General features: G+C 40.2%; 1 protein-coding gene across 1 annotated transcript; it reads left to right on the top strand.

The window, feature by feature from the left end:
• The first annotated feature begins 1,603 nt into the window (after nucleotides 1-1,603).
• LOC149311809 (WASH complex subunit 3-like) lies at nucleotides 1,604-23,351 on the top strand. The gene is made up of 7 exons (XM_089527971.1): nucleotides 1,604-1,744; nucleotides 5,964-6,062; nucleotides 10,910-10,975; nucleotides 11,709-11,840; nucleotides 11,927-12,034; nucleotides 19,979-20,043; nucleotides 20,703-23,351. Exons 1-7 carry the CDS (start codon nucleotides 1,694-1,696, stop codon nucleotides 20,785-20,787), a joined length of 606 nt encoding a protein of 201 aa, XP_089384097.1. The 5' UTR covers nucleotides 1,604-1,693; the 3' UTR covers nucleotides 20,788-23,351.
• The last annotated feature ends 337 nt before the right edge of the window (nucleotides 23,352-23,688 follow it).

Raw genomic sequence — 23,688 nt, 5'->3', positions numbered from 1 at the left:
TAGGTGGAATCTGGACTCCTACAAGACATGCTGCTGTCTGAGGCAAAGGACAGGATGCTCCCCTCTCTGTCCCATTTGAACAACGTATAAATTCAGAGCACAGAAACCCACCCAACAAGCAATTCATCCTACTTTTAACACTGGCACTGTGACATCGTATTTATAACCCGCTCTTCAGCCACAAAGGTTCTTCATCACTGCTCCCTGCCCTACACCAACAAGATCCTGCCTTGTTACGGGTGCTGCATGGATCTTTTAAACTGTTCCCTTGTGTCTACTAAATGACCTCAGTAAGATCTATTCCACACTCTGGCCCAAATCCAGATAAAGTAATGCCACAGTGCTAAATTAATTTACTGTGGGTTGAAGTGTTGCCGAATTTCAGTCATTTTTACTTCTGAGTTGACATGGGTGCTGTTCTCCCAATGGGCTCCACTTGAAATTATTGCAACTCTTTTGTCCTATTGAATCCAGTTAAAGCTAAGCATGACTTTCACAGGGTTTGTGACAGTGTTGTTTGGAGGAGACACAGAAATTAACAGCCAATTTTTTTGATATATTCCTTCCCTGGAATATTTTCTAAGCCAAAAAAACCAAATGTTTAGAATTCAAAGAAAAGTACATATAAACACACACACTCTGGCATAGTAGTTTGAATATTGGATGATGACTCTGGAGACACGGGTTTGATTCCCAGCTCAGCCATGAAACCTCTTGGGTGACGTTGGCCAAGTCACACTCTCTCAGCCCTTCTGCATTTTTATGCGGCAGAAGAGGAAACAAACTCATTTCCAGTTTTAAACCAACCACAGTACCTTGTGTGGTCCAAATACAAGACACCTTGACTTGTTTAAAGAATGCCTATTGCTGGGGTGACCTTGGTCAAGTCACACTCTCTCAGCCTCAGAGGGAGGCAATGGCAAACCTCCTCTGAACAAATGTTTCCATGATAGGTTTGCCTTAGGGTTGCCATGAGTCATAAACGACTTGAAGGCACACAACGACAGCAGCAGCAACATTAATTAACACTAATGACACACAACATATATATGCACACACATACAGATATACACATGTACACACACAAACTACATACAAATGTATACACATACACACGCATAGACACACATATATAGACACAAATAGACATAGAAATATATGCATTCATATATACACACATGTATACACATATGCACATATAGAGACACACGTACACACATACCTATTCGCACATATAGATACGCACACATGCACACACACATATACAAATATATACACAAACACACACATACATACATGCACACATATAGACACACAGGTATACACACACATATATAAGTATACTGAAATGGAGAAGTAGATGTATATTGCATTATATATAAAACTATATATATATATATATATATATTGAAATAGACAACTGCGGAGCCTGCGCTGGGGGAGGGGAGGCCAAAAGGAGCCCCTCTTGACGCCCCAGTATCATTCGAAAAACCTCCGCCCCGAAGGCTTCCGGGCGCCCGAACTACAACCCCCATGATGCAACGCGGCCTGTGGGACGCCGATTGGGGGCGGGGCTAAGGGCGACGTCGGGGGATCACTTCCTGGTGCCGAGAGAGGCGGCGATTAAGGACGGGTCGCGGGAGGGTCCTGGAATGCTTGGTTGTGTGGCTTCGCGCCGTCCCTTCCTTTGGGGATGGACGAGGACGGGCTGCCTCTCGTAGGTTCGGGCATCGACCTCACCAAGGTATTACTGGCAGCAGCAGCAGCAGCTCCAGGAGGGTCCTCTGCAGCAGGGCCTGCCTCCCTTCAGCCATTTTGAGGGGAAGCGCCCATCAGGAGGCGGCAGGGGTGTCCTTAGGGCTGGGGTCGCCCCTCCATTGACCTCCTCCTCCTCCTCCTCCTCCTCCTCTTCCCATTCCACGCACCACGCAGAGCCCTTAGCCAGGCTTTTGGGGCACTCATGTCACTCAGAATTCCCATATACATACATATATATATATATATATATAGTACTGAATTTTTAATATATATATATATATAATAAAAATTAAAAATTAATGTAAAAAATTGAACATTTTTTTAAAAAATTAAACATAGTGAAGATGTGGTTAAAATGTGATGCGTTTAAAGACAATTTTAAAGAGGATTTTAAGAAATTAAATATTTCAATTTTTTAAAAAAAATATTTAAAATTTTGAAATTTCACATTTTCAATTTTTTTTATTTTTAAAATGTTTATCCTTATGCCACCTTTCTCCCAAAAGGTACCCAAGGCGGCTCACAACATACACTACACTCTTAAATATACACTACGCTCATCCCTCCATATTTGCGGCTTTGATTATTCACGGATTTGATTAATATGTTCTCTCTGGGAATCTCTAGGTCCTCCGGTGCAACTCTATGGTCAACTTTAACCCAAAGTTGCACTGAAAGACCTAGAGATTGCTAGAGAGAATACCCTACTGGGCCTTTGTAGCTCCTCCATTGCAGTTCTAAGGTCAGTGTCTGTTGACCACTGGAGGACCTAGAGATTCCTAGAGAAGTGTCCTCTCAGTTAAAAACGTGGTGCTTTTATTATTTACAATTTTTCCATATTCACGGGGGTCTTGTGCGCCAACCCTAGTGAATATGGAAGGACAAGAGTACACTCTTAAAGTGTTGCTATTCCACTTCGACAGCCTCCTGTTGCATTTGGGGGTTTGTGGTTAAGTGAGGCCTAAGAGCTCTCTGGCTGAATACAGTGGTCCCTCCTCCACATTCGCTGAGCTTAGTGCTGAAAGACCCTCCATAAATGTGGAAAAACCACAAATTAAAAAAACCACTATTTTTTTTATCTGAGAGAACAGCTCTCTAGGCATCCCCAGGTCCTCCATTGCAACTCTGTGGTCAGCGTCTGCCAGAAATTGATCACAAAATCATGCCAGAGGACCTACAGATGCCCAGGGAAGTGTTTTCTCTAGGAGCTTCTAGGTTCCCCAGCACAACTCTATGGTCAGCGTCTGGCAGAGTTGCTCTGGAGGAGCTACAGATTCCTTGAGCAAACATATGTATCAAAACCACAAATAATCAAACCCTCAAAAGTCAAAACCGCAAATGCGGAGGGCCAACTGTGCTCTAAATGCCCCTTGCTAAACTGCAAATCCCAGAATGCAACAGGAGGCAGGCAGAGCAGTTAAAGTGGAATAGCAGCACTTTTAAGAGTGTAGCGCAATAATCTCTTTAAAGGGAAGCAGGTGGATGCCAAAAGGTAGGTCTTTGAGGAGCGGTGTCACCTGGTGCGATCTGTACACCCCAAACCCCCCAAGTGATGCCATTGGCGCAAGGGGTGCGGACCACGCCAGGTGACACCTGAAGGGGGGTTGAAACCATTGCTCCCCAAACAGGATGACCAGATGTCCTCACTGAACAAAGCACCACAAAACGAAGTGTCTGCAAGGAAATACTGGAGGATATGTCCAATGAAATGCTACACAACACTCCTGTAAATGTCATATCCATGCTTCTTAGTCAGGCTCAAAGGTGGAGGACATTTTGGAATTCCCTTCTGGACAGGAAGGCTGAAATGGAAGACATGTCCTGGAAAAGGAGGATCTCTTATTACCCTGTGTAGAGTAAAAAGTACAATGACATCCCAAATCCACAAAACGGTGGTACTTTTAATGGGGACAGCCTAGGGTGGCCAGATCTCCTAATCACAGAGGAGGATAAGGCACTGCAAAAAATGAAGGACCTTCAAGAAAAAACAATAAAGGGACATGATCAAAGAAAAGCTAGAAACATTCCTATAAATGTAAAATTCATGCTTCTTAGTCATGCTGAGAATGGAGGACGTTTTGGAATTCCTCCTGGACAGGAAGGCTGAAATGGAGGACAGAAAAGGAGAGCCTCTGGTCACCCTGTCCACAAACACTTTCTGCCTTGGGGCAGAAATACGCTGTGATGTTTACTTGTGTCCCTTTAAAACACAGAAGAGATAGTGGAAATAGGAGGAGGCTCAGTGGGAGAAGAAAGGAACCATCCCCTTCTCTGAGTAGAGTGACAAAAGGTGAGAGCCTAATCTATACCAGAAGGACCTAAAAGAAGCACTGACTACCTCTACTTTCTCCTCCACAGCTTCTGGCCTTTCTGAATGCCTGGATGGGAAAATAGCTCTGGTGGCTTTTGGGCACTTTCCCTCAAAGGACCACCAAGAGAGTAGAGGGGCTGGTGCTTCTTTTAGGTTCTTGTGGGGCTAAACTCTCACCTTTCACCACCCAATTCAGGGAAGGCAATGTTGGTTTTTTTTCCAGAGTTAATACTGTACCTTAACTCTTGCTTTTACATCCGTTTGAGCATAGGTGCATTTTCCTAGCCCCACTGGCACCTGGATGCCTCCCACATGCATCTTACAGCCACCATTTGCCATATCCGTTTACCATTATCCATTCAGCCTTTAGGATGAGCTCAAATAATTATGCCTGCTGGAATTTTGTGAGGTTTTTGGCATTGTTTTTCTTTACTTCATCCTTTCTATCCTTTGTTTTACCCTCAGCTTATCCATGGGACATATCCAAATCCATAATTTTGTCCCCAAAACCTGCTCTTGACTTATACATGAAGTTGACTTATACTTGAGTATATATAGTAAATCATGATTTAAATCACATCCCTGAAGGACTGAGTGATTGGAATTTCTGTTTAAATATTTAGTCTGTTTAATAATTTTTCAGCAGAATATTTAGTAAACATTGCTATTTAATATAACCGTAATAAACCTTTAGAGGAATTATTCTGAATTGCTTTTTTTCATTTTCACTTGTCAAAAATGGCATTCCTTACATTTGTATCCAGACTTCTCCTTCAAGTCTACTTGGTCTTCCCAAATTTTCTATTCATTGATCTTCTTTATGTTTGCATGCATAGAGAGAAGCAAGGCTTTTGAGAGTGAGTATGTAAATCATGTGCATTATTAGGAGAGTGAGGTTATTTCTCCATAAACGTAAACACAGACGTAGAATTTAATTCAAAGTTATATAATTAGAATTTATGATAACATCTTTGATTCAGGCTCTAATCATTGGAAAAAAAATTAAAATGTGGCTTAATTTTTTTAATCCAACAATTTTTTTAAAAAATGAATGTAAAAGAAAAAATATTTGTATCCACCATGGATTTAGATTATAGTTTTTGTGTAACTGTGGGGCAAAGCACACGGTTGGTAAAGAGCGGCCACAGGCCACTCTGGCTGCAATTGAGTCGGGATCAGGCGGACTGCATGATTCACTCCCAAAGCGGACCACCACCTGCCATCCCAAAGCTGCACCAGCCAGGAGTCAGTTTAAACCAACTTCTTTTTGCAGCAGCATTGGACCACTTCTGGTGGTTCAGGAACGGCTTCCAGCCACTTTGGGGGCATGCATCATTTGAACACCATGCCCCCAAATTACCACCTTATGTGGCCCATGTGTTCTAGACCTGTGTTTAATATACTTTCAGAAATCCATTCTGTGTGTTTTTCAGGATGTCAGTCTTATAGTATATGTAAGTTATGAGTTCAGTGGGAGATCAGAGCTCATAGTACAACAGTCTTCATTTTCAGTTGTGTTCCCTTTTATGTTCCCTGCCTGCCACTTTCTTGTAGATCCAGTTCTGTTCCAGAGTTGCATGCATCGCTTAGATGAAAAAGAATGTGTTTGTGCCATTTGCACATTCAGCTAATCTGGAAGAAACAGCAAAAGGATAAGGTTACACTTGGATGACTTGGAGCATGACTTGCTTGGCATCTGACTTGAATGACTTGGAGCATTGGTTTGAAAATAATACATTGGAATTCAATATATCTGAAGCTAAACCAAACCAAATGTGTACATCCAAACTCTGTGAGAGGGAATTGGCTAAGCTTTGTTGCCAAAGAGAAGGACTGGGAGATTATACTGAATCAGTCTCACTGTTGTATTTTTGTTTGTGTTTGTATAATGCAGGTTCCAGCCATCCAACAGAAGAGAACAGTGGCGTTTCTAAACCAATTTGTAGTTCACACTGTTCAGTTCCTTAATCGATTTTCCACAGTTTGTGAAGAGGTACGTAGACATTGCACGACATTGTACCCCTGCCTTTAGTTGTGCTTGTATGGTACAGACGAATTTGTATTGTTCGTTGTTTAGTTTGCAACAAGCTTCATGACTTGATGGAGTATCAGGGAAGATTGTCAATTTCATTGCCTTCGTAGGATGCTCTTAAAATATATAAACACTGCATAAGGGCCAGCAGTCATCTTGTACCTGAGTGTTGTCTCTCAACCTGTGGGTTGTAAAACAGAAAAGAAGGGCTAGAAACATCCAGATGACTACTTAGCAGTTACCTTGAGATTTCTCAGTGTGGAATTCCTGCATGCAACTGAGAATTTAGGTGAATAAAGAAAGGGGGACGATTAATGTGCGCCAGATTGTGAACTGGCAGGTATATCTCTCATCAGAACTATATTCTTCACCAGCTTCATGTTCTTCATGTTATGGTTTATACTAACTTTTCTCCACAGGTTGATTGTCTCAATGACTGTTCCTCTTTCAATAGCACAGCCAGGGAAAATTTCTTTTTTCCCCCTTTAAACAAAAACTTACAAAATCCCCCAACCAGTGTGGCTGTTGACTATATTGACTGGGGAATTTTGCAAGAAAAAGAACTTTCTCAAGTTGTGTTCAATAGTCAGTGGCAAGGAAGTCACTGGATTCCTTTGGCTTTTGTAAGTCAGCCATTGCACTATAGAGAGCAGTTAGACAACATGGTAGGACTATTTTCTGTTGTGAAAGGGAGAAAGCTTCCCATAGGAAATTTCCAAGGAAATGAATAGTGTTGATCAAATGGTTACTTTCATTTTAGTTGAATTTGTTGTTGCGGTGCTGTCTTTGTAAACAAAGCTTCCCCTACTTAATAATAAAAGTAAAAACTAAAAAAGAACAAACACATTATGGTTCTGGGAACTAAACAAGGGTGGATTGAGACCCTGGTAGGATGCATACAGCCACAGGGCCTGAGGTTACCCAGCCCTGCTTAAATCCTCTGGCATAGGGACTTATCCACTTCATAGGTCAATTGGAGTGGTATTACAGGAAGTACAGTAAAAACTTCTATATGGTTATTTGCTCTAAGGGCATGCAGGTATATAGATGTTGATTCCCAGTGTTCCATCTCAGACCAGTGAGCAAGATCAAGAAATGAATCTTGTGATGGGTTTATACAAATAAAAAGAAAGTTTGATTTCTTTTTCAGTAATTGGGGTTCCTAGGAGCAGAGACCAGTTTTAGCTTTTTCCCTTTTCTAAAAAGGTGAGAGGATGTAGTTTACTCATGTGAGGACATGGAGCACACTTATTGATGGGGTAAACCTGTCCTTTGAACTGTGTGTCTTATCACTGTAGGGATCCAGAGAGGGCATGTATGTGCTAAACATTCTAGATACATTTGCAACATATACGCCTTTCCTCTACATACACCTTTATTTGTTTACATTTGTGTACTCCTTTTAATTAAAAAAAATTCCAGGCTACCTCTTATTGAAATATGTGGGGAGAGGAGCTGCTTCAAGTTGCCTTTTGACTTATGGTGACCCCATGAATTTCATATGGTTTTCTTAGGCATGGAATACTCAAATATGGTTTTGCCAGTTCCTTCCTCTGAAGTATAGCACATGACACCTGGTATTCATTGGTAGTCCCCCATCTAAGTACTTAGGACTGATCCTGCTTATCTTTCAAGCTCAGACAGCACCTGATGCCTTGAGGGGATTTAGGTCATATTTAAACATAGTGGTTTGAGTGTTGTTCTAGGAGTCTGGGGGACCGGGGTTCAAATCCCTGTCAGCTGTGGAAATTCACTGGGTGACCTTGGGCAAGTCTCTTGATTCAGATGAAGACAGTGGCAAGCCTCTTCTGAACAAATCTTGCCAAGGAAACTCCATGATAGTTTCAACTTAGGGTTGCCATAAGTCAGAAACTACTTGAAGTCACATAATAGTAAGAGAATAAAACCAGCACGAACAACAGCACAGGAGACCCAGTTCATAAATTGTTAGGCCCAGGACAACATAGAAGCCTTTTGTCCAGAGCTAAAATGACATCAAAGTTGATGCCGGGCAAGCTCTGCACTCTTTGGAGTGCCGCCATTATGGATGTTCTCTCCAACTTGTGCCAATCTGATGGGATCTCCAGGAAGGGCACAAAAGGTTCCTGGAGGGTGGGAAGAGGCCCCTACCAAGCCTAGAGAAAAGGGTGACAAAAGTCGTGGAGAGCTGCTGCCAAATTGAAAATTGGAGAGGGCTTCTTCATATTTAATGGTTGTATAGCAGAGGGGATTTCAGCAGGTGTTGCTTGACAGCAGGCTTGCTATCTAAAAGCACATGATGCAAAAAGAAAAAGCGATGAAAAAGGAAAAAGCAGGTTTGATGCTTCTCACCCCATCACTTAATCTCTACCTGCTGCAGCTGCTGGGGTGACAACTTAAACACTAAGTTTAAAATGTAAGTCCTATCAGATAACCACCTTCCACTGTTGTTGTGGTTTCTGGTATTTAAATTATTTGAAATGAAGCCATTTCAAAGAGTTAATTTCAAAGAAGATTTTTTTAATTGACAACCCTACATCCCTGTGTGTGGTCTTTTTTCTTCTTGAAGAATGACATCCATCCTGAAGAACAAAGAGGCATTCATAAAATATAAAAAAGTGAGTGAGAAAGAGAGTTGGAGACCAAAAAAGCCCTCTTTTTTAAAAAAAAACCAACCTCATCAACATCTGACCTTCCCCCCCCCCCCCCCCCCCCCATATTATGTTTGCTGAATGGCATGTTTCTCAGGGTGTTAAAAACTTTTGGCTCTGGGAGCCTGGCAAAAATGTATTGTGGTGCCAGGAGGCAGTGAGAATGCTACAGATCTGCCAGCAGATGCACTTGCCAAAGCTGGTTGCATATGGCAACGATTAGTTAAAGCCACCATATCAGTCTTAATAGTTTTAGTTCTTAGTTTTAACAAATAAACTAGCAATTTAAAAGAAATCTTAAATGTGTTGCATCTCATTCCTTGAAATCTGATTAGCCTTTACAGGTACGGCTGGAAAATATTTGTGATACTTTCCTGAGTGATATCAAAAGCACTCCTGTCTTGAGTGAGATGTGCCTTTAAGTGTTATTTGTTTGGTTGTGGCACACCACGTGCCTGTAAATAGGCAATAAAAATGGTATTTCCTGAATGGCATCTTTGTTTTTTAGACTGTAGTTTTATACTTCTTCTGTTTTTTTTTAATGTTTATTAGAGGGTGAGCCATGGGTTATGTTTTAGAATTGTAGAGCTGGAAGAAACCACAAGGGCCATTCAATCCAACTCACTACCATGCAGGAACACAGAATCAAAGCATCCCCGACAGATGGCCATCCAGCCTCTGTTTAAAGACCTCCAAAGAAGGAGACTCCACCACACTCCAAGGGAGTGTATTCCACTGTTTTGTACACTGTCATCCAAAATGTTGTTGCAGTCAAAATTGTGTCAAGTCTTAGCATGTGACTTCCCAGCATTTCAAAATTTAGTTTCTCCAATACTGCTTTTCATGAAAGGAAATAAATAAAGTACAGATATACCTCCATTTATGAAGCTTATGTGTCCTGAGCATTACTACTTTAACAGAAAATTCTATGCCAGGTGCAGAAATAACTTGGAAAGAATAGGAATGGGTTCCTATGGCACAAAAATGTAGAGCAAATGTATTTCAGAAGACATTTTCTTCCAAATTAGCAATATGCACATGTCAAACAACCAGGTCAGGTAAAACTTGTAGAAGTAAAGAATATTTTGAACCTGCTAGGGACTATTTGACGGCTTCTTCCAAAATTCATCCAAGGATTACTTTTAATTTCATCTGCCTCCACTTTTCTTATGATTACCATTTTGGTAGCCAGAGTTCTAGATCTATGTTTCTTTCCAAAGTGTGCTGGGGGTAGTTGTGAGGCTGGCTCATCTGCTCTTCCCTTTTCTGTTTGTTTTGCTATTCACACATAGTAAAGGATTCTGGAGGCAGCAGCTGTTTGCTTTACCTGTTATAGGCAGGCACACACAGCTACCAGAGGGACAGCTAGAGTACTATCTCTGTACCATTTCAAGCTTAATTGCATCCTTTACTATAGACACACTGTAGCAACCTGACACCTAAAGTCTGTGCTTCTCCAACCTTCTTCACCACCTTCCCAGTGCCAATGCTACTAAAAAAAATCTCCAAGCTAGACAGGGCAAGAAGGAAAGATGAGCTGGTCATGCATAAAAACACTTTGGAAAAAGGAGCTTCTTTTTCAAAGGCTCTGTTAACTGAGGTAGACCTGTATACCAGTATCGGTTAACTTGAAAGAAATTCTTTGTGCCAGGCTTGTGCATATATATTGGCTGTGCTTCCATGTCACAAGAAAGCCAGAGAAATAAACCAACAGCAGGTCATTTTCTTTGGAGAGGCAAGAGTGCCAGGTTCAAATGTTATAATAAGCAAACTGGGATGGCAGGTCCCTGCCTGTGGCAAGCAAGGAAAGAAATTGTGCAAAAGTCAACTCTTTTCTTTTTCTTAAGCCACAAGTAGTAAATTTAGGGCGAATGAATAATTAAACATTTTTGTAAGCTAGTATCTGTTTGCAAGTTTTCTCTATGGTATGTGTACCACTGCTTGTATATATTAGGTTTATGGTCCAGTATTTTTATTAATGATCAGTCATGAGGTATTTCAGACCATCTGTGTAACAAGGCTTGCAGTATACTTGTATGATGTGCTTCATATTCTTTTCTGAAAGACTGAGGTAATATGTGACCATGGGGAAGGCAAACATTATAGGAGAGGAAGGGCGTAGGAGAAAATTGACAATGAGTAAAGTATTGTTTAATATTTCACTTCCTTTCTTCCCAGAAACTGTCTGCACTTTCCCTCCGTATTCAACAAATTGAGACCACACTCAATATTCTGGATGCAAAGGTTTGTCCCTGATACATCCTTTCTTATTAGTCGTGGTTTTCTCTATACATCTTCACTGTGTAACTCCTAAAGCACAATTGTAATCAGAACTACCGTATATACTCAGCTATAAATCAACCTCATGTATAAGTTGAGGACAAGTTTTGGAGCCGAAATTGTGCATTTTGATATGACCCATGAATAAGTCGAGGGTAAAATTTAGAGGTATATAGCAAAGGATCTAAATAAAGCAAAGCAAAACAATGTCAAAGAACTTACCAAATTCCAGCAGACATATAGCTCTTTGTGCTCACTCCTACAGCTGGATGGATGAGAGAGTAGAGGGGATCAGTGCTTTTAGGACATATTATACTCTTCCTTTTCCCCTAGGGGATGGATCCTTCTTTTAAATAAGAGTTAAGATACAGTACTTACAGTGACCTGTGGATAAGTCAACTCAGGTTTTTGGGGTCAATTTTTTGACCTGTATTTCTAGACTTATACATGAGTGTGTACAGTACACTCATTTGCAAGTAGTAATGAGTGTATTTTTTCAGAAGGACAATGTAAATGAAAACAGATAGACAACACAGTAGGACAATGGAGGTGAAATTTTTGAGAGCAAGCAAAGCTAGAATGACAAACCCTTCATTAATGTAACTAAATTCTGAGGCATTGCTGATTAAGCAGCTAAGAGTTTTTGAACCCTACTAGTAAAATGTAGTCTTCTGTATTCATTGCTTCCCACCTTCAGTTGTCTTCTATCCCTGGCTTAGAAGATGTCAAGTTTGAAGTATCCAGCACCAGTGGCAACAGTATTACTAATGGCCTTGTCTCACAACCCTCAATAGATCCACAGTCAACAAATGCATCCCCACATTCTGAGGTAAAAATTAGCATAATTCCTTTCTGAAACACACACAGTCTGCATGTGTTTTTAAAAGACTGGCCCGTGTTTTCTGTGTTTGCCAGGGCAATTCACCAGAAGCTGAACAACAGAAGCCAGAAGAAGCCACAAAAAATGTCACAACTGTAGCAAAAGATCCACGTTATGCCAGATATCTCAAAATGGTTCAAGTGGTAAGCCAATTTTGCTACCCAGGCTTTATCACAAATGCAAAATGTATTCTATAGCCAAACTGTCTTTGAAGGCAATTCTCTTGACTCTTTCCTTTAGGTGCCTGTTAATCCCCTATTTTTTTTTTATTTTTTTTTTTTATTTTTTTTGCATCTCCTCTTCTGAAATAATATGTGACTTCTAGGCTTCCTAGGCAGTTACCTAGCATTTCCAAGGTTGGTGATTTTATTTGGGATTTCAGTGAAACAAATGTTTGACTGGCAGCAGTGGTGTACCTAGCATATTTGTCACATGGTGTAGATTGGGGTCTTTTTTTAACACTTCACCCACTGCACAAATTATATTCAGTAATAATCATGAAATGAAACAAATAATAATGGCCAAAAAAGAAACAGACAGTGAAAATTCTCTTTTGTCTGACTTCTTATATATAATAATGTAATTAAAATTAAGTAGTTAATAAAATAATAATCTTTATTAAATTTTAATTGGTTTAATTAAAATTAATTAAAATAAATATTACAGTACAAATCCTCAAAATACAAAGAGTTAATAAATTTAAAATAAATTAATGTGTTTTGAAAAAAGGGGGAAAAACCTTCTCTAACATACATTTGCAATATGATCCCTAGTGCCACTTCCTTTTCTGAACTCAGCTTTAAGATATCTGAATTTCATGCTCTACAATTAAGGTCTTTGTTGTAAAATTCTGAATATCACTTTGTTTGCATGGAAGATTAATCCAATTGTCTAATAGTAATTGCACTATCTGCTGTCCTGACTTCTTGGAATTACAATGTATGCTGACCATTCCCAAGCTATAGGCCATTGTTTTATTTTCTATATTTGTTGGCAAAGCTAAGCCCCAAAGCTAAGCACCACTGTAGATAGTAGTATGGTTGTCCACTCCCGATACAAATGATGAACAAGGCTAAGGATATATCCTAGGAAAATGTACAGCCTTCCATTTTAGTCTGGATTAGTCTGGCCATGGACAGAGACATTTTTTGTCATCTTGGTGAATGACCTACTCCAGGAACTGGACAGGGGGAGTGTGTCTCTGTGGGTTTTGCTCTCTATGGTTTTTAATACCATTGACCGTGGTATTCTTCTGGGCCATTTTATTAGGAAGAGACCTGGAAGCACTCTTTTACAGTGGTTTCATTTCTTCCTGGAGTGGGAAAGCCAGAATGCCCATTAGCGCTGAGAGACTCCCTGTTTATCTCCTTGGCCACTGTCCTGTGAGGATCTCTCAGAGTTTGATTTTTGTCCCTTCCCCCATATACTAACATATACATGAAACTGCTGGGAGAGGTTGTCCAGAGGTTTGGAATTTGGTGCCATCAATATGTGGGTGTTGCCCAGCTTTACTACTGCTTTTCACCTCGATAAAAGGGAGGTGTCATGGTTCTAAACTTTGCATGAATAATGGATTGGATAAGGGCAAACAAAGCTTAATCCAGACAAGATTGTCAGTTTAAAAGCAGATCAGGAAAAAGGGATTAAGTCTTTGCTAGATGGTGTCACAGTCCCCCTGAAAACACGGATTCTCAGCTTGGGGAGGGGGGTACTCCTGGCCAGAAGTACATCTACATAGTTAAGGCTTATATGCCAGCTGTGCCTCTTCCTTGACACATTGGATCAGGCCACAGTGACATAGGCTTTAGTTGCATCTCTTTTGGATTATTGTGACATGCTCTATGTGGGGCTGCCTTTGAAGAGTGTTTGGAAGTTTCAGCTGAACCAAAGAGCTGCAGGCAGATTGTTAACTGGGCTGGCTACAGGGAACACACAACTCCCTTACTGGACCAGCTCTATGGGGTGCTGGCCTGTTTCCAGATGCAGTTGAGAATGCTGGTTATGACTTATAGAACCCTGTATGGCTCAAGTCCAAATTGTCTTTAGGACTGTGTCTTCCTAAATAATATCTTCTGAGGAGATCCTTCTGTCTGTCCCACCACTTTCACAGGTACATGTTTTGGGAATATGGGAGTGGCCCTTCTTGGTGGCTGCTCCCAGTCTCTTAAACTTCCTTCCCAGGGAACTGGCACCCTCCTTGCTATCCTTTCGTGGGCAGGTGAAGTTCTTTTTATTTCAATAAGCCTATGAGGGCTGGCAGAAAGACTCTTTCTTATGCTATATTGTGTAGATTTGTTGTTCTTTTTAATGATTATGCTTTCAACTGCTTTTAATTTTATCAATAATGTGTGTGTGCGCGCGCACGCACATTAACTTTTGCATGATATAAATTTTTAGCTGTATTAGTTTTAACTTTTGTAAGCCACCTTAGGTCCCAAACTGGGAAAAAGGTGGTGGTGTGGAGGCCATTCATTCTTTTCCCTGGAATGTAAGATGAAGGCCTTCTGTATCTCTGTGGAGACAAGAAGGCTGGCAGAAATGGTTAGGTAAGAGTGGCCAAAAGCCATTCGGGTTTTTCATTCTCCAAAGTTGTTTGGTGGGGTGAAGGGAAAGGACACACATCCATATTTTCCTTTGCTGGAAAATAAAGGAAATGAAGGAAAGAAGCCTTCACACTTTTTCCTAAGGATTGCTTTTTGCCTTCACGCCATGCAAGCTGGTCTTATATTTAACCAGCCATTGGCATATTTTCCCCTTTGGATCAAGCCTTCTTCAAATTAAAATGGAACTAACAGCTTAATTGGATTGCTTGTGCCCAGCAGTTGCTGTTGAGTCAGGCTTCAGTACAAAGCATTCAGATTCAGTAGGTTGTTAGGATATTCCATCAGGCACCTTTGCTGGCTCAAACAATTTTCCTGTGAATCTGGAGTGGCGGACTGGTATCGTATGGCACTTGTATAATTCCCACTGGATTCGGAAAGACTGATGTGGCTGAAAGGAGAATGCATGGCTCACTCTAATGCAATCTTACCTAACCTGGTGCCCTTTGCCTGTCTTGGAACCTGGGGCCTACTGGACGCGTCCAGCTAAAACTCCCATCATCTCATAGCCAGCATAGAGTGCCAGGTTGGGCAGCGATTGCTGCAATGCATATGGATCTGTTTAAGGGATGCCCATTTCATAAGAGGCACATTTGAATTAAATTAGGTGTTTCTCTTGTGAAGGCTTTCTGTAGTGGCACAGAAAGAGAACAAACTTGCTCTTTTTCACTTGCGTGCCTTTGACATGAAAAGAAGATTTCAATAGCTTGATTAGAAGCTGATCAGTGTTCTGAGGTTTACATATTTTTGCCTTTCCCCATGTTGGAAGAATGGTACAGCTGTGCATTTTAAGCAAGAACATGGTCTTATTTATTTATTTGATACATGTTTATACTATAAAATAAATATACCCGGTGGGTAATTAAAGTTGACTCAATAATCAAGAAGCCTCCTAACAGTTTAAATTGGCAGAATGAAAAGATGTGTCCTTGTACTCATCCTAAAAGCAGTGAGACTAGGACCTGATTACTCAGTCAACAAACAACACAGGAGAAAACCTCTTCTGTATGTCCTTCAAATGAACCTCTGCAACCAGTGATAGTGATTCTCAAAAGGGTCTTTGTAATTTGTCCTTATAGGAGGAACACTCATATAAGTCCCATGATACCTTGTCATTGGTCATACAGGCTCCAGTTTCTGGAAGTTGAAGTTCAACTCCCAGAAGCTGGAGCATGCATGACCAATGACAAGGTGTTATGGCCTAAAGATTTTCCATCAGGCTATATATTGCAGTTGGAGGGATATTATCAGTTTTAGGACAGATGCCCCCTCCCCTCCCCCACTGAGCATATGTTCAGGTTTCTTACATGGAGGTTGTGAGCTACAGTTTGACCACTAAGGAGGTGGATATATTCTGACCTGGTAACCAAAGAATTAGACAGCCTCTCTAGCAAATTTAAAGCAATATTAATGATGGCAAAAATCCATGGAAAGCAAATTGCTTCAGTGGGTGTGATAAGTTCAGATGTGCAGTGCAAACCTCAAAATTGAAGAAAGTATAAAGTAAAGAGCCATCTGTAGCAGTAACCAAGCCAGGTCTGACCCTTAAGACAGATAAGCTTTCTCTTTTAAATTGAGAGGGAATGCTGTGATTCACCAGTTTAAAGGATGGGTCTGCAAGTAAATTATCTTCTGCTTGGGACAACTTCTCCACCTGTTTCATAAAACCCTAAGCTAACCATTTATAGCCCCCCCAGGATATGATCTTAAATTCTTCTTGCATTAGTTATGTGATCCAATTCATATGTTTTTATTTGATTATAAATCATTTCAGTGTCATATGTGTGTTAGATAAAGTTTCTCGCAAGTAAAAATTCAACTGCATCAAAGCATAGGTATGTAGGTGTGGACTTCATCTTACCAATTTCTTACTTCATATTTCCCATGACAGTTCCTGGAGTTGAAGCCTAGGTGAGATCCTTTGGGGGCTCTCTTTTTATGCCCTGCCATGGCTTGAAGCCTTTGAAATGGGAAGAAAATGTTTATCAGACGGGAATCAAGCTATAGGCCCCATCCCCACCCATTTAGCCTCCATGCTTTTTCCATATGGCAGATGGGGACGCCCAGTCATAAATGTTCTGCGTGACTTCTGATGATGGCAGCTCTGTATATTCCCACTTTTAAACTGCTGAGTTTAATTGTTTTTATTGGAGATGGCCAGTTTTTTTTCTTTTTGCAAGGGGAGAAAGTCCCAAATACTGATGTGTACAGGAAAATATTAATCACCAAATTAGCGCAGCCTTTGCCCTGCCAACGTTGACCGCTTTCTCCATTTTCCTCAGTGACGCTAGTACAGACACCGTTCTCTGAAACGCCAGCCATGGCTCTCTGTTCCTTTTTAAAAACTTCTACTTACCTTGGCCAAACTACATGTGTTTTGTGCCAAAACCAACCACATACTACTGTTCACTTAGATGTTGAGGCCTCTCACGTCCTTCTCAGACCTCCAGTAGACCTTGGAAATCAGAAATTGGATGTTGTTATTTTTTCCTTTTGACCTTTTGCATCAATGATGGCAAAGCGACAAGTTCTTTTGGAGCTTCAGCAGCAGAAACACAGGAGCAGATTTTCTTGGATTGTCCCTAGCCAAGAGTTTGGACTTCAGTTTGGTCTCTGGCATTCTGCTAGAAAAATATGAAAGGAGGTTGTTTGAGTCTGAGGGATGGTATTCTCCCAACTGTGGGCAAGTTTACAATTAAAGGCTATTCAAAGTTAACTAACACCCACCACTATGCAGAATTGATGTTTCAGCAGGGGACTTGTGGTAGAATTTGGAGAAGCTTTTCTGAGTTAAACCTTTTGGTTGTAATTATCAAGAAACTGTCAAAGCGAATGAGGAAAAATGCTTATCCATTCTTACTGACTTACACACTGCAAGATCCTTAAAGCTAATTTGCTGATATTGGCTCACAAATCTATCAGCATTAATTTACCTGGAGGAATCTGCTCAAGAAAGGAAGTCTAATGAGCATTATGACTTCCTGTGCTCCAGCTAAACATGAAAGCATAAGCCTGTTAAAATAATATTTATATTGAGGATGTAGTAGAAAGGGGGATTACCACTCCTGGACTATGTGCTGATAACTAACCAACCATATTGGAAAAAAGAATTTTCTAATCTGTACATATTCCAGTTAGGAGACTGTGGATCAGTCAGATATGATATCATGCCGCTTCTGTTTCTTGTGGCTTTAGACTCTTGATAATGGATATATTTTCTTCTGTTTGGCAAATATTAGCTGCTGTTGAACTGATCCTGCAAGCTCTGCTGTTCTGTCTTCCAGACAGAGAACACAGTTGTGCTTCAAAAAGCATAATAATATCTGTAGCTGGTGGCGCAGTGGTTAAATGCCTGTACTGCAGCCACTCACTCAAAACCACAGGGTTGCAAGTTCAAGACTAGCAAAAGGGCTCGAGCTTGACTCAGGCTTGCATCCTTCCGAGGTTGCTAAAATGAGTACCCAGATTGTTGGAGGCAAATTAGCTTACAGTTGTAAACCGCTTAGGCATTGCTTAGCGGTATGAAGCGGTATATAAATGAAGCTTGTTTGTTTGTTTAGTATTAGACTGAGGATAGAGTACTAGTGTTCAGTTGCTGTTGCTTTTCTTCTTGACTAGGAGTGGAAACCCAGTGACCTTCCAGATGTAGATGACTGTAGATCCCATCGTCCTTGATTATTGCCTGTTCTCTGTATTTGTTTAGAGCTGGATTCAATATTTGGAGGAGCACAGATTTCCCCAGTGTTATCCTAAACCAGGGGTAGGCAACCTGCGGCCCGCGGGCCGGATGCGGCCCGGCAAGGCCTTGGGACCGGCCCCAGCCCAGTCCTGCCGCCAATTGCCGCCGGGGCCTTTGGCCTCTCACGCACAGGGGCAATTGTCTATAGAAGCCTCAGAAACATGCATTTATATTAACATTTTTTAAAAAATCAGCAATGTTTTTCATGTGTCCTCCACTTTTTTTAAAAAAGTGTCCACCATTTGAAAATTTTGTCCTACATTTGTCCCGGTTTATTTATTCATTTAAATTTTTTAAAAATTATTTAGTTATTTATTTTTTGGCTTTGGCCCCCCAGTTGTCTGAGGGACAGCAACCTGGCCCCCGGCTCAAAAAGGTTGCCTACCCCTGTCCTAAACAATATTATTATGCCTATACATACCAGTGGTTGGGAAACATGAGCCCAAGTATTTTATTGTATTCATGTCCTGCTTGTAAGCTTCCCATAGGTGACTGTAGATCAGAATTCTGAGCCACATGAGTCTGCTTAAAATGTTCAGTATCTGATTATTTTCCTGCACGTACAAATCCTAACCTCTACATCTCTCTTGGGCTGCAGTTGGTAGAACAAAGGCCATCCATGTGGATTTGGACTTTGACTTACGATTGGCCAATTTTAATAATAATAATAATAATAATAATAATAATATTTATTTCTATACCGCCCGGTGGCAAAGCCAATCTGGGCGGTGAACAACATAAAAATTTACAGAATAAAATATACATAAATATTTATACTCCCTTCCCCCCCTTAAAAAATTATTAAACACTTAAATGTATTAAAATGGGACTATAACAATGTATAATTATACTATCCTAAACTAAACCCCAAAACTCTCAGTAATCCTCACCATCAGGGGATGGGGCCACAAGAGGAATAAGGGAAATTGGGGAGCCCGGGAGCCTGGGCCGGGAGAAAATTTAATCTGAATAATAATAATAATAATAATAATAATAATAATAATAATATTTTACACATTTTTTTATTTTCTTTGCAGGATCTGCTTCTCATTTTCTTTGGCTCTTCCACTGTGATCATGTTGTTAGACAGTGATAACCTGACTTGATCCACATTACACATCTGATATGGGTAGTGGCTAGGAAGTAGTACTGAATGTCTTGCATCGACTGCAAAAGAAATAAGGGAAGTAATTTACATCAGGCATGGAAGATAGTGAAAGAGGACACATACAGCAGCTGTCTCAGCTACTCATTTGGGATTATTTTAATTAAACAAAGAGGTATCCTAACTGGTGACTCTGAAATAAGTCAAATTACAAAAAAACTGAACTCGGTTTCTCCAGCAAGTCCTCTATCTCTTGTACCTGTAAACTAGGAGTGTGTAGTTTGTGGCTGTTCAGAAGCTCTTGGATTGTAATTCCTATCAGCCGGTGTACTCGGTGGTTTGAGATCATGGGAGTTGTCATCCAACCACATCTGGAGGGCCACAAGTTGTTTGCCCCTGCTGTAGGATAGGAAAACCTAATCATCCTAATTCTGTTCAATGAAAAATATTCATGTATCATTCCAGAGTCTTTTCCTTAAAGATTTTTTGAGGGCTTTGTTGTGGTGGTTGATTTGGTTGGTTGGTTGATTGGTTGGGCAGGACTTGCAGGTTTTCCGGCATTTAATTCAGCAGAACACTGGATTTTGAGTGAGGTTCTCTTATTGAGCATTATTATGGACTTTAAAAAAGTTTTCTTCCACAGGGTGTTCCTGTAATGGCCATAAGGAACAAAATGATCTCTGAGGGGTTAAATCCAGATCTTCTTGAGTAAGTGACACCTCCTTTTACCTTGAATATTACTTTTATGGAGACTTGATGGGATTGGGGTTTGCAGCTAGGAAGAAAAAAGTGTATGTTGATCCTTTGGAAGGTTCAGGGGAATATAATCTGAGTAGCCTTGCAAACAGAAAGAGCAATTAATTAAATATTTATAGAGTTTGTGGAAATAAGATATTTTAGACCCTTCCAGGTGAAAAGTTTGTATTGTTTGGAATATCTCCCACATTTTGCACCTAAAGAAAAGGCTCAGAAGCTGTGTTTCCTTTCTCAGAAGTAAATCTAGTGCACAGCACCCTCTTTTGCCATTACAGTTTGGTGTGGGTGTGTATGTGCATGCATGTGCACGCATATGTGTATGTTTACCTATATGTATAAATACAGCCTCCTTGCACACCCTACCTAACTTGTATCTTATTGGTCCACCTTCATGTAGTTGATTTAGGTATTCTCTAGGAAAGTCATGTTTCTTTCTTGTAATGTCTCAAAGCATTAAAAAAAAGAATACCAGTAATTTATTTTCATTTTTTTTACTGAACTTTTGTTTCAGGCTAATACAGCTACTCTTTTGGAAGCACTTAAGCTTTGACACTTAGTTTTTATGTCTGCTGCCATTCTGAACAACAAGAGTTGTGATTTTTCCCTTTCAGGACACCAGATGCTGCAGTTCCTGCTTGGGGAGATGAGGCAAATGCAGAGGAAACATCTGACAGTGAATCCTCCTTTAGTGACTAAAGGCTGTGGTGTATGAGTGTGGGGATGGGTGTGTGATATGTGTATATGGAGTTTTTTTTCCATTGGCCCTTCTCAAATTTTCTTTATAAGTGCTTAATCTAAAAGATTTCCAGATAGCTTGAGCCAAATGAGGTAATCTTTAAGAAATAGTTATGATGTACTGTTATCTTCTCATTGTCTTCCGCAGAATTTTAAATGGAGGCTCCAGTCACTTCTGATGGGAAACTGGTAGGCTGATTTAGAATGTGGTGGCCTTTACATATATTATGGTTGTTCCAAGAAAGCTCAGGGTGAAGTTGAGATGTGAAAGAAACTTGCATTTTTATAAAGTCAATAAAATTCCATAACCCAGACCATTCTTTGGGCAAAACCCTGTAAATTACCTCAGTGTGTTTTGGATCCCCCCCTCCTGTAAATGCTGATTTATTGTTTTTTGCATTGTGTTCCTTCAGTATACAAAATGCCATTTACATATATTGGGATAAATATGCACATTCAGTTTGTCCCAGTGATTTAAGACTTGGGTTTGTGGCTCTGGGGGAGAGGGGGGAGAGGGAATGGTGACAGATAGGAGAAAGAAGCTTGGTAGTTATTTGAAATGAACCAATATTTATTCCGTGGGATAAAACTACTGGACAGTGATGCTTCACTGCTATGAATCTTTCCCATTGTCTAGCTATGTTTTCGCTCCTAAAGTAGCACAGCAGCAAAATTCTGCATTTTGCATCAATGCCAGCAAAGCTAATAGGATTTCAGTGGGATTTCTGTGACTGCTGTGCCATTTCTGTTTAGAACTTCATTCATACATATTACAAGAAAGCCAAGAAAGAAACGTCCAGGTTGCTTGAGTGGAGAGAACTCTTATTTTCTTAGAAAAGTTTAATACAGTAAAGCAAAAATATCCATTACTTAGGATATGAAGAACTGCCTCAGTTAAACAACTAACCAGAAGTTTACCTCATTTTTGAAAGGCAGATTCCACAAAATGCACACATGGACACCTACCATTTATTTTAAAACATATGAGTTTCCTTATCAAGAGGTTTGAGTTTGTGTACATGTATTTTAAGTACACTTGTCTTAATGGGCGGGGAAAGGAGAATGGGAAACAGCCTTTGCAGTCCATCAAAATACAAATTAAGGAATGCATAAACATTTTGAGGATTGAGTCTTAATCTACTTGGAGCCCATTCACACTGAACAAATAGAGTGCTATATTCCACTTGAACAGCCATGGCAACATCTGGAATCCTTGGACTTGTAGTTTGAGGAGGCACTGGTGATCTTCAGTTAAGAATTTTAAATGCTCCTTCCTAAACCGCAAATCCCAGGATTCCATGGGACGGTGCCATGGAAGCTAAAATTGAATATAGCATTATAATTGTGTAGTGTGAATGGGCCCCAGAAGGTTTTCACTTTTGATCTTAAGCTGTTTTAAGATGACTTCATATTATACTCTGAGCATTATTTAAATGTACACATATGGGTCCAATTTTCAAAACCAGTAAGCCAGAATTCTAGGGAATCCTGAAATTCACAAGTAAAAACATTGCCCAGTTGCTCCTACTTGGCTTCTCATACAAGCAGAAGTGGCTTCAATAGTTGGAGAGTCATTAGGATTAGCATTCCAGTTTAGGAGGAACCTCTGCTATACAGTATTGGTCCCATGAGAAGCCAGAGACTGAAGACAGAATCTTAGGTGGGTTTATGAGTCCTGGCTTGTTTGGAAATGACAAACAAGGAGTCTGGTTTGGGCATAGCACTAAGCTTTTTGTACCTAATGTGTTCTTAGTTACTGAAATCACTTTCTCTGGTGGGAAGAGCTGAGCAGAGTGTCATTGGGGAATATACACTAGCAACTTTGTGAACCATAGGCCAGGATTCTCACTCCATGCCAACACAGGTACACTGGGAAAACTATATCAATACTATGTATACTCAGTAAGGAGCTGCAGTTGATCATGACTTCATCATGCATCACCATGTTGCAAAATAGATGTGTGTACATTAGACACATTGTTTATTTTTCACCCTGTAACAAACAGATGACAGTCTCCAAGTTGGCCCTAGCATGTTCCTACCCCACCATTTTGAATTTCCTTTGTGTATGCTAACTATATGATATGTACAACAAAAGCCAAAATGGCCTTTATGCATCAATGCCCAGTTTGAAGTTGAAACATGAGGGGTCAGGGATTTATACTTCTCGTAGTCGGGAGAGTTATGGCTGCAGCAGAGAAGTCAAATCTCACACAATTTTTCTAGTTGGGACATTCCAAGACATTTGTTCAAGTCTGAAAATATGAGTTCCTTTGGAATTGGTCAAGACATTTTGTTTCAAATAACAAATCTGAAAGTTTAACCTGTATCTAGATTTTTATTGAGCCAAATGCAACTAGTATTATCAATATCTGTTTGTCAGCAGTAAATAACTTACAGTGGTAAAATATGTGTTAACCGATGCTGCCTAATAAGACATATGTTGTGTACTAAACACTGGGAACATGATCCTCTATATTTGAAAAGCATGCATGCATAATTAAAGGTATCTTTTGTAAGTCAAACGTGTGATTCTTTGTACTACATGTAGATACAAATAATGGTGTAATCTGAAAGACCACATCTTTATTTTGAAAGTCTCTTTATTTATTTCTCCTTTAAATAGTTCACTTTTATCTTAAGAATTACCTTTAAATAGGTTTTCAATAATAAAAGAAATAAAACAAAAATCATAATACAGTACCCAGTTCTTTTAAAATCCCCCAACAGATGTCCTGTTTCCAAAGGCCAACAACCTGTGTATGAGCAAAACCAATTTGGCCACAAAGGTCCAAAACACACTGCAGAAATAATCCAGTTTGAGATTGCTTTAACTGCCCTGGCTAAATGATAAGGAATTCT

The sequence above is a fragment of the Sceloporus occidentalis genome, unplaced genomic scaffold, assembly GCF_023333645.1.
Source record: "Sceloporus occidentalis isolate IW3139 unplaced genomic scaffold, rSceOcc1.0.p SCAF_5, whole genome shotgun sequence".
In the NCBI taxonomy this organism is placed as follows: Eukaryota; Metazoa; Chordata; class Lepidosauria; order Squamata; family Phrynosomatidae; genus Sceloporus; species Sceloporus occidentalis.
The sequence above is the reverse complement of the archived record's forward strand: the minus strand, read 5'-3'. Positions and strand labels throughout refer to the sequence as shown.

Excerpts from the sequence above, each read along its gene's own strand:
- LOC149311809 (XM_089527971.1), top strand. The coding sequence starts at position 1,694 with ATGGACGAGGACGGGCTGCCTCTCGTAGGTTCGGGCATCGACCTCACC. Across the intron at positions 1,745-5,963 it reads CGGGCATCGACCTCACCAAG|GTTCCAGCCATCCAACAGAA; the intron begins GTATTACTGGCA and ends TGTATAATGCAG. Across the intron at positions 20,044-20,702 it reads TTAAATCCAGATCTTCTTGA|GACACCAGATGCTGCAGTTC; the intron begins GTAAGTGACACC and ends TTTCCCTTTCAG.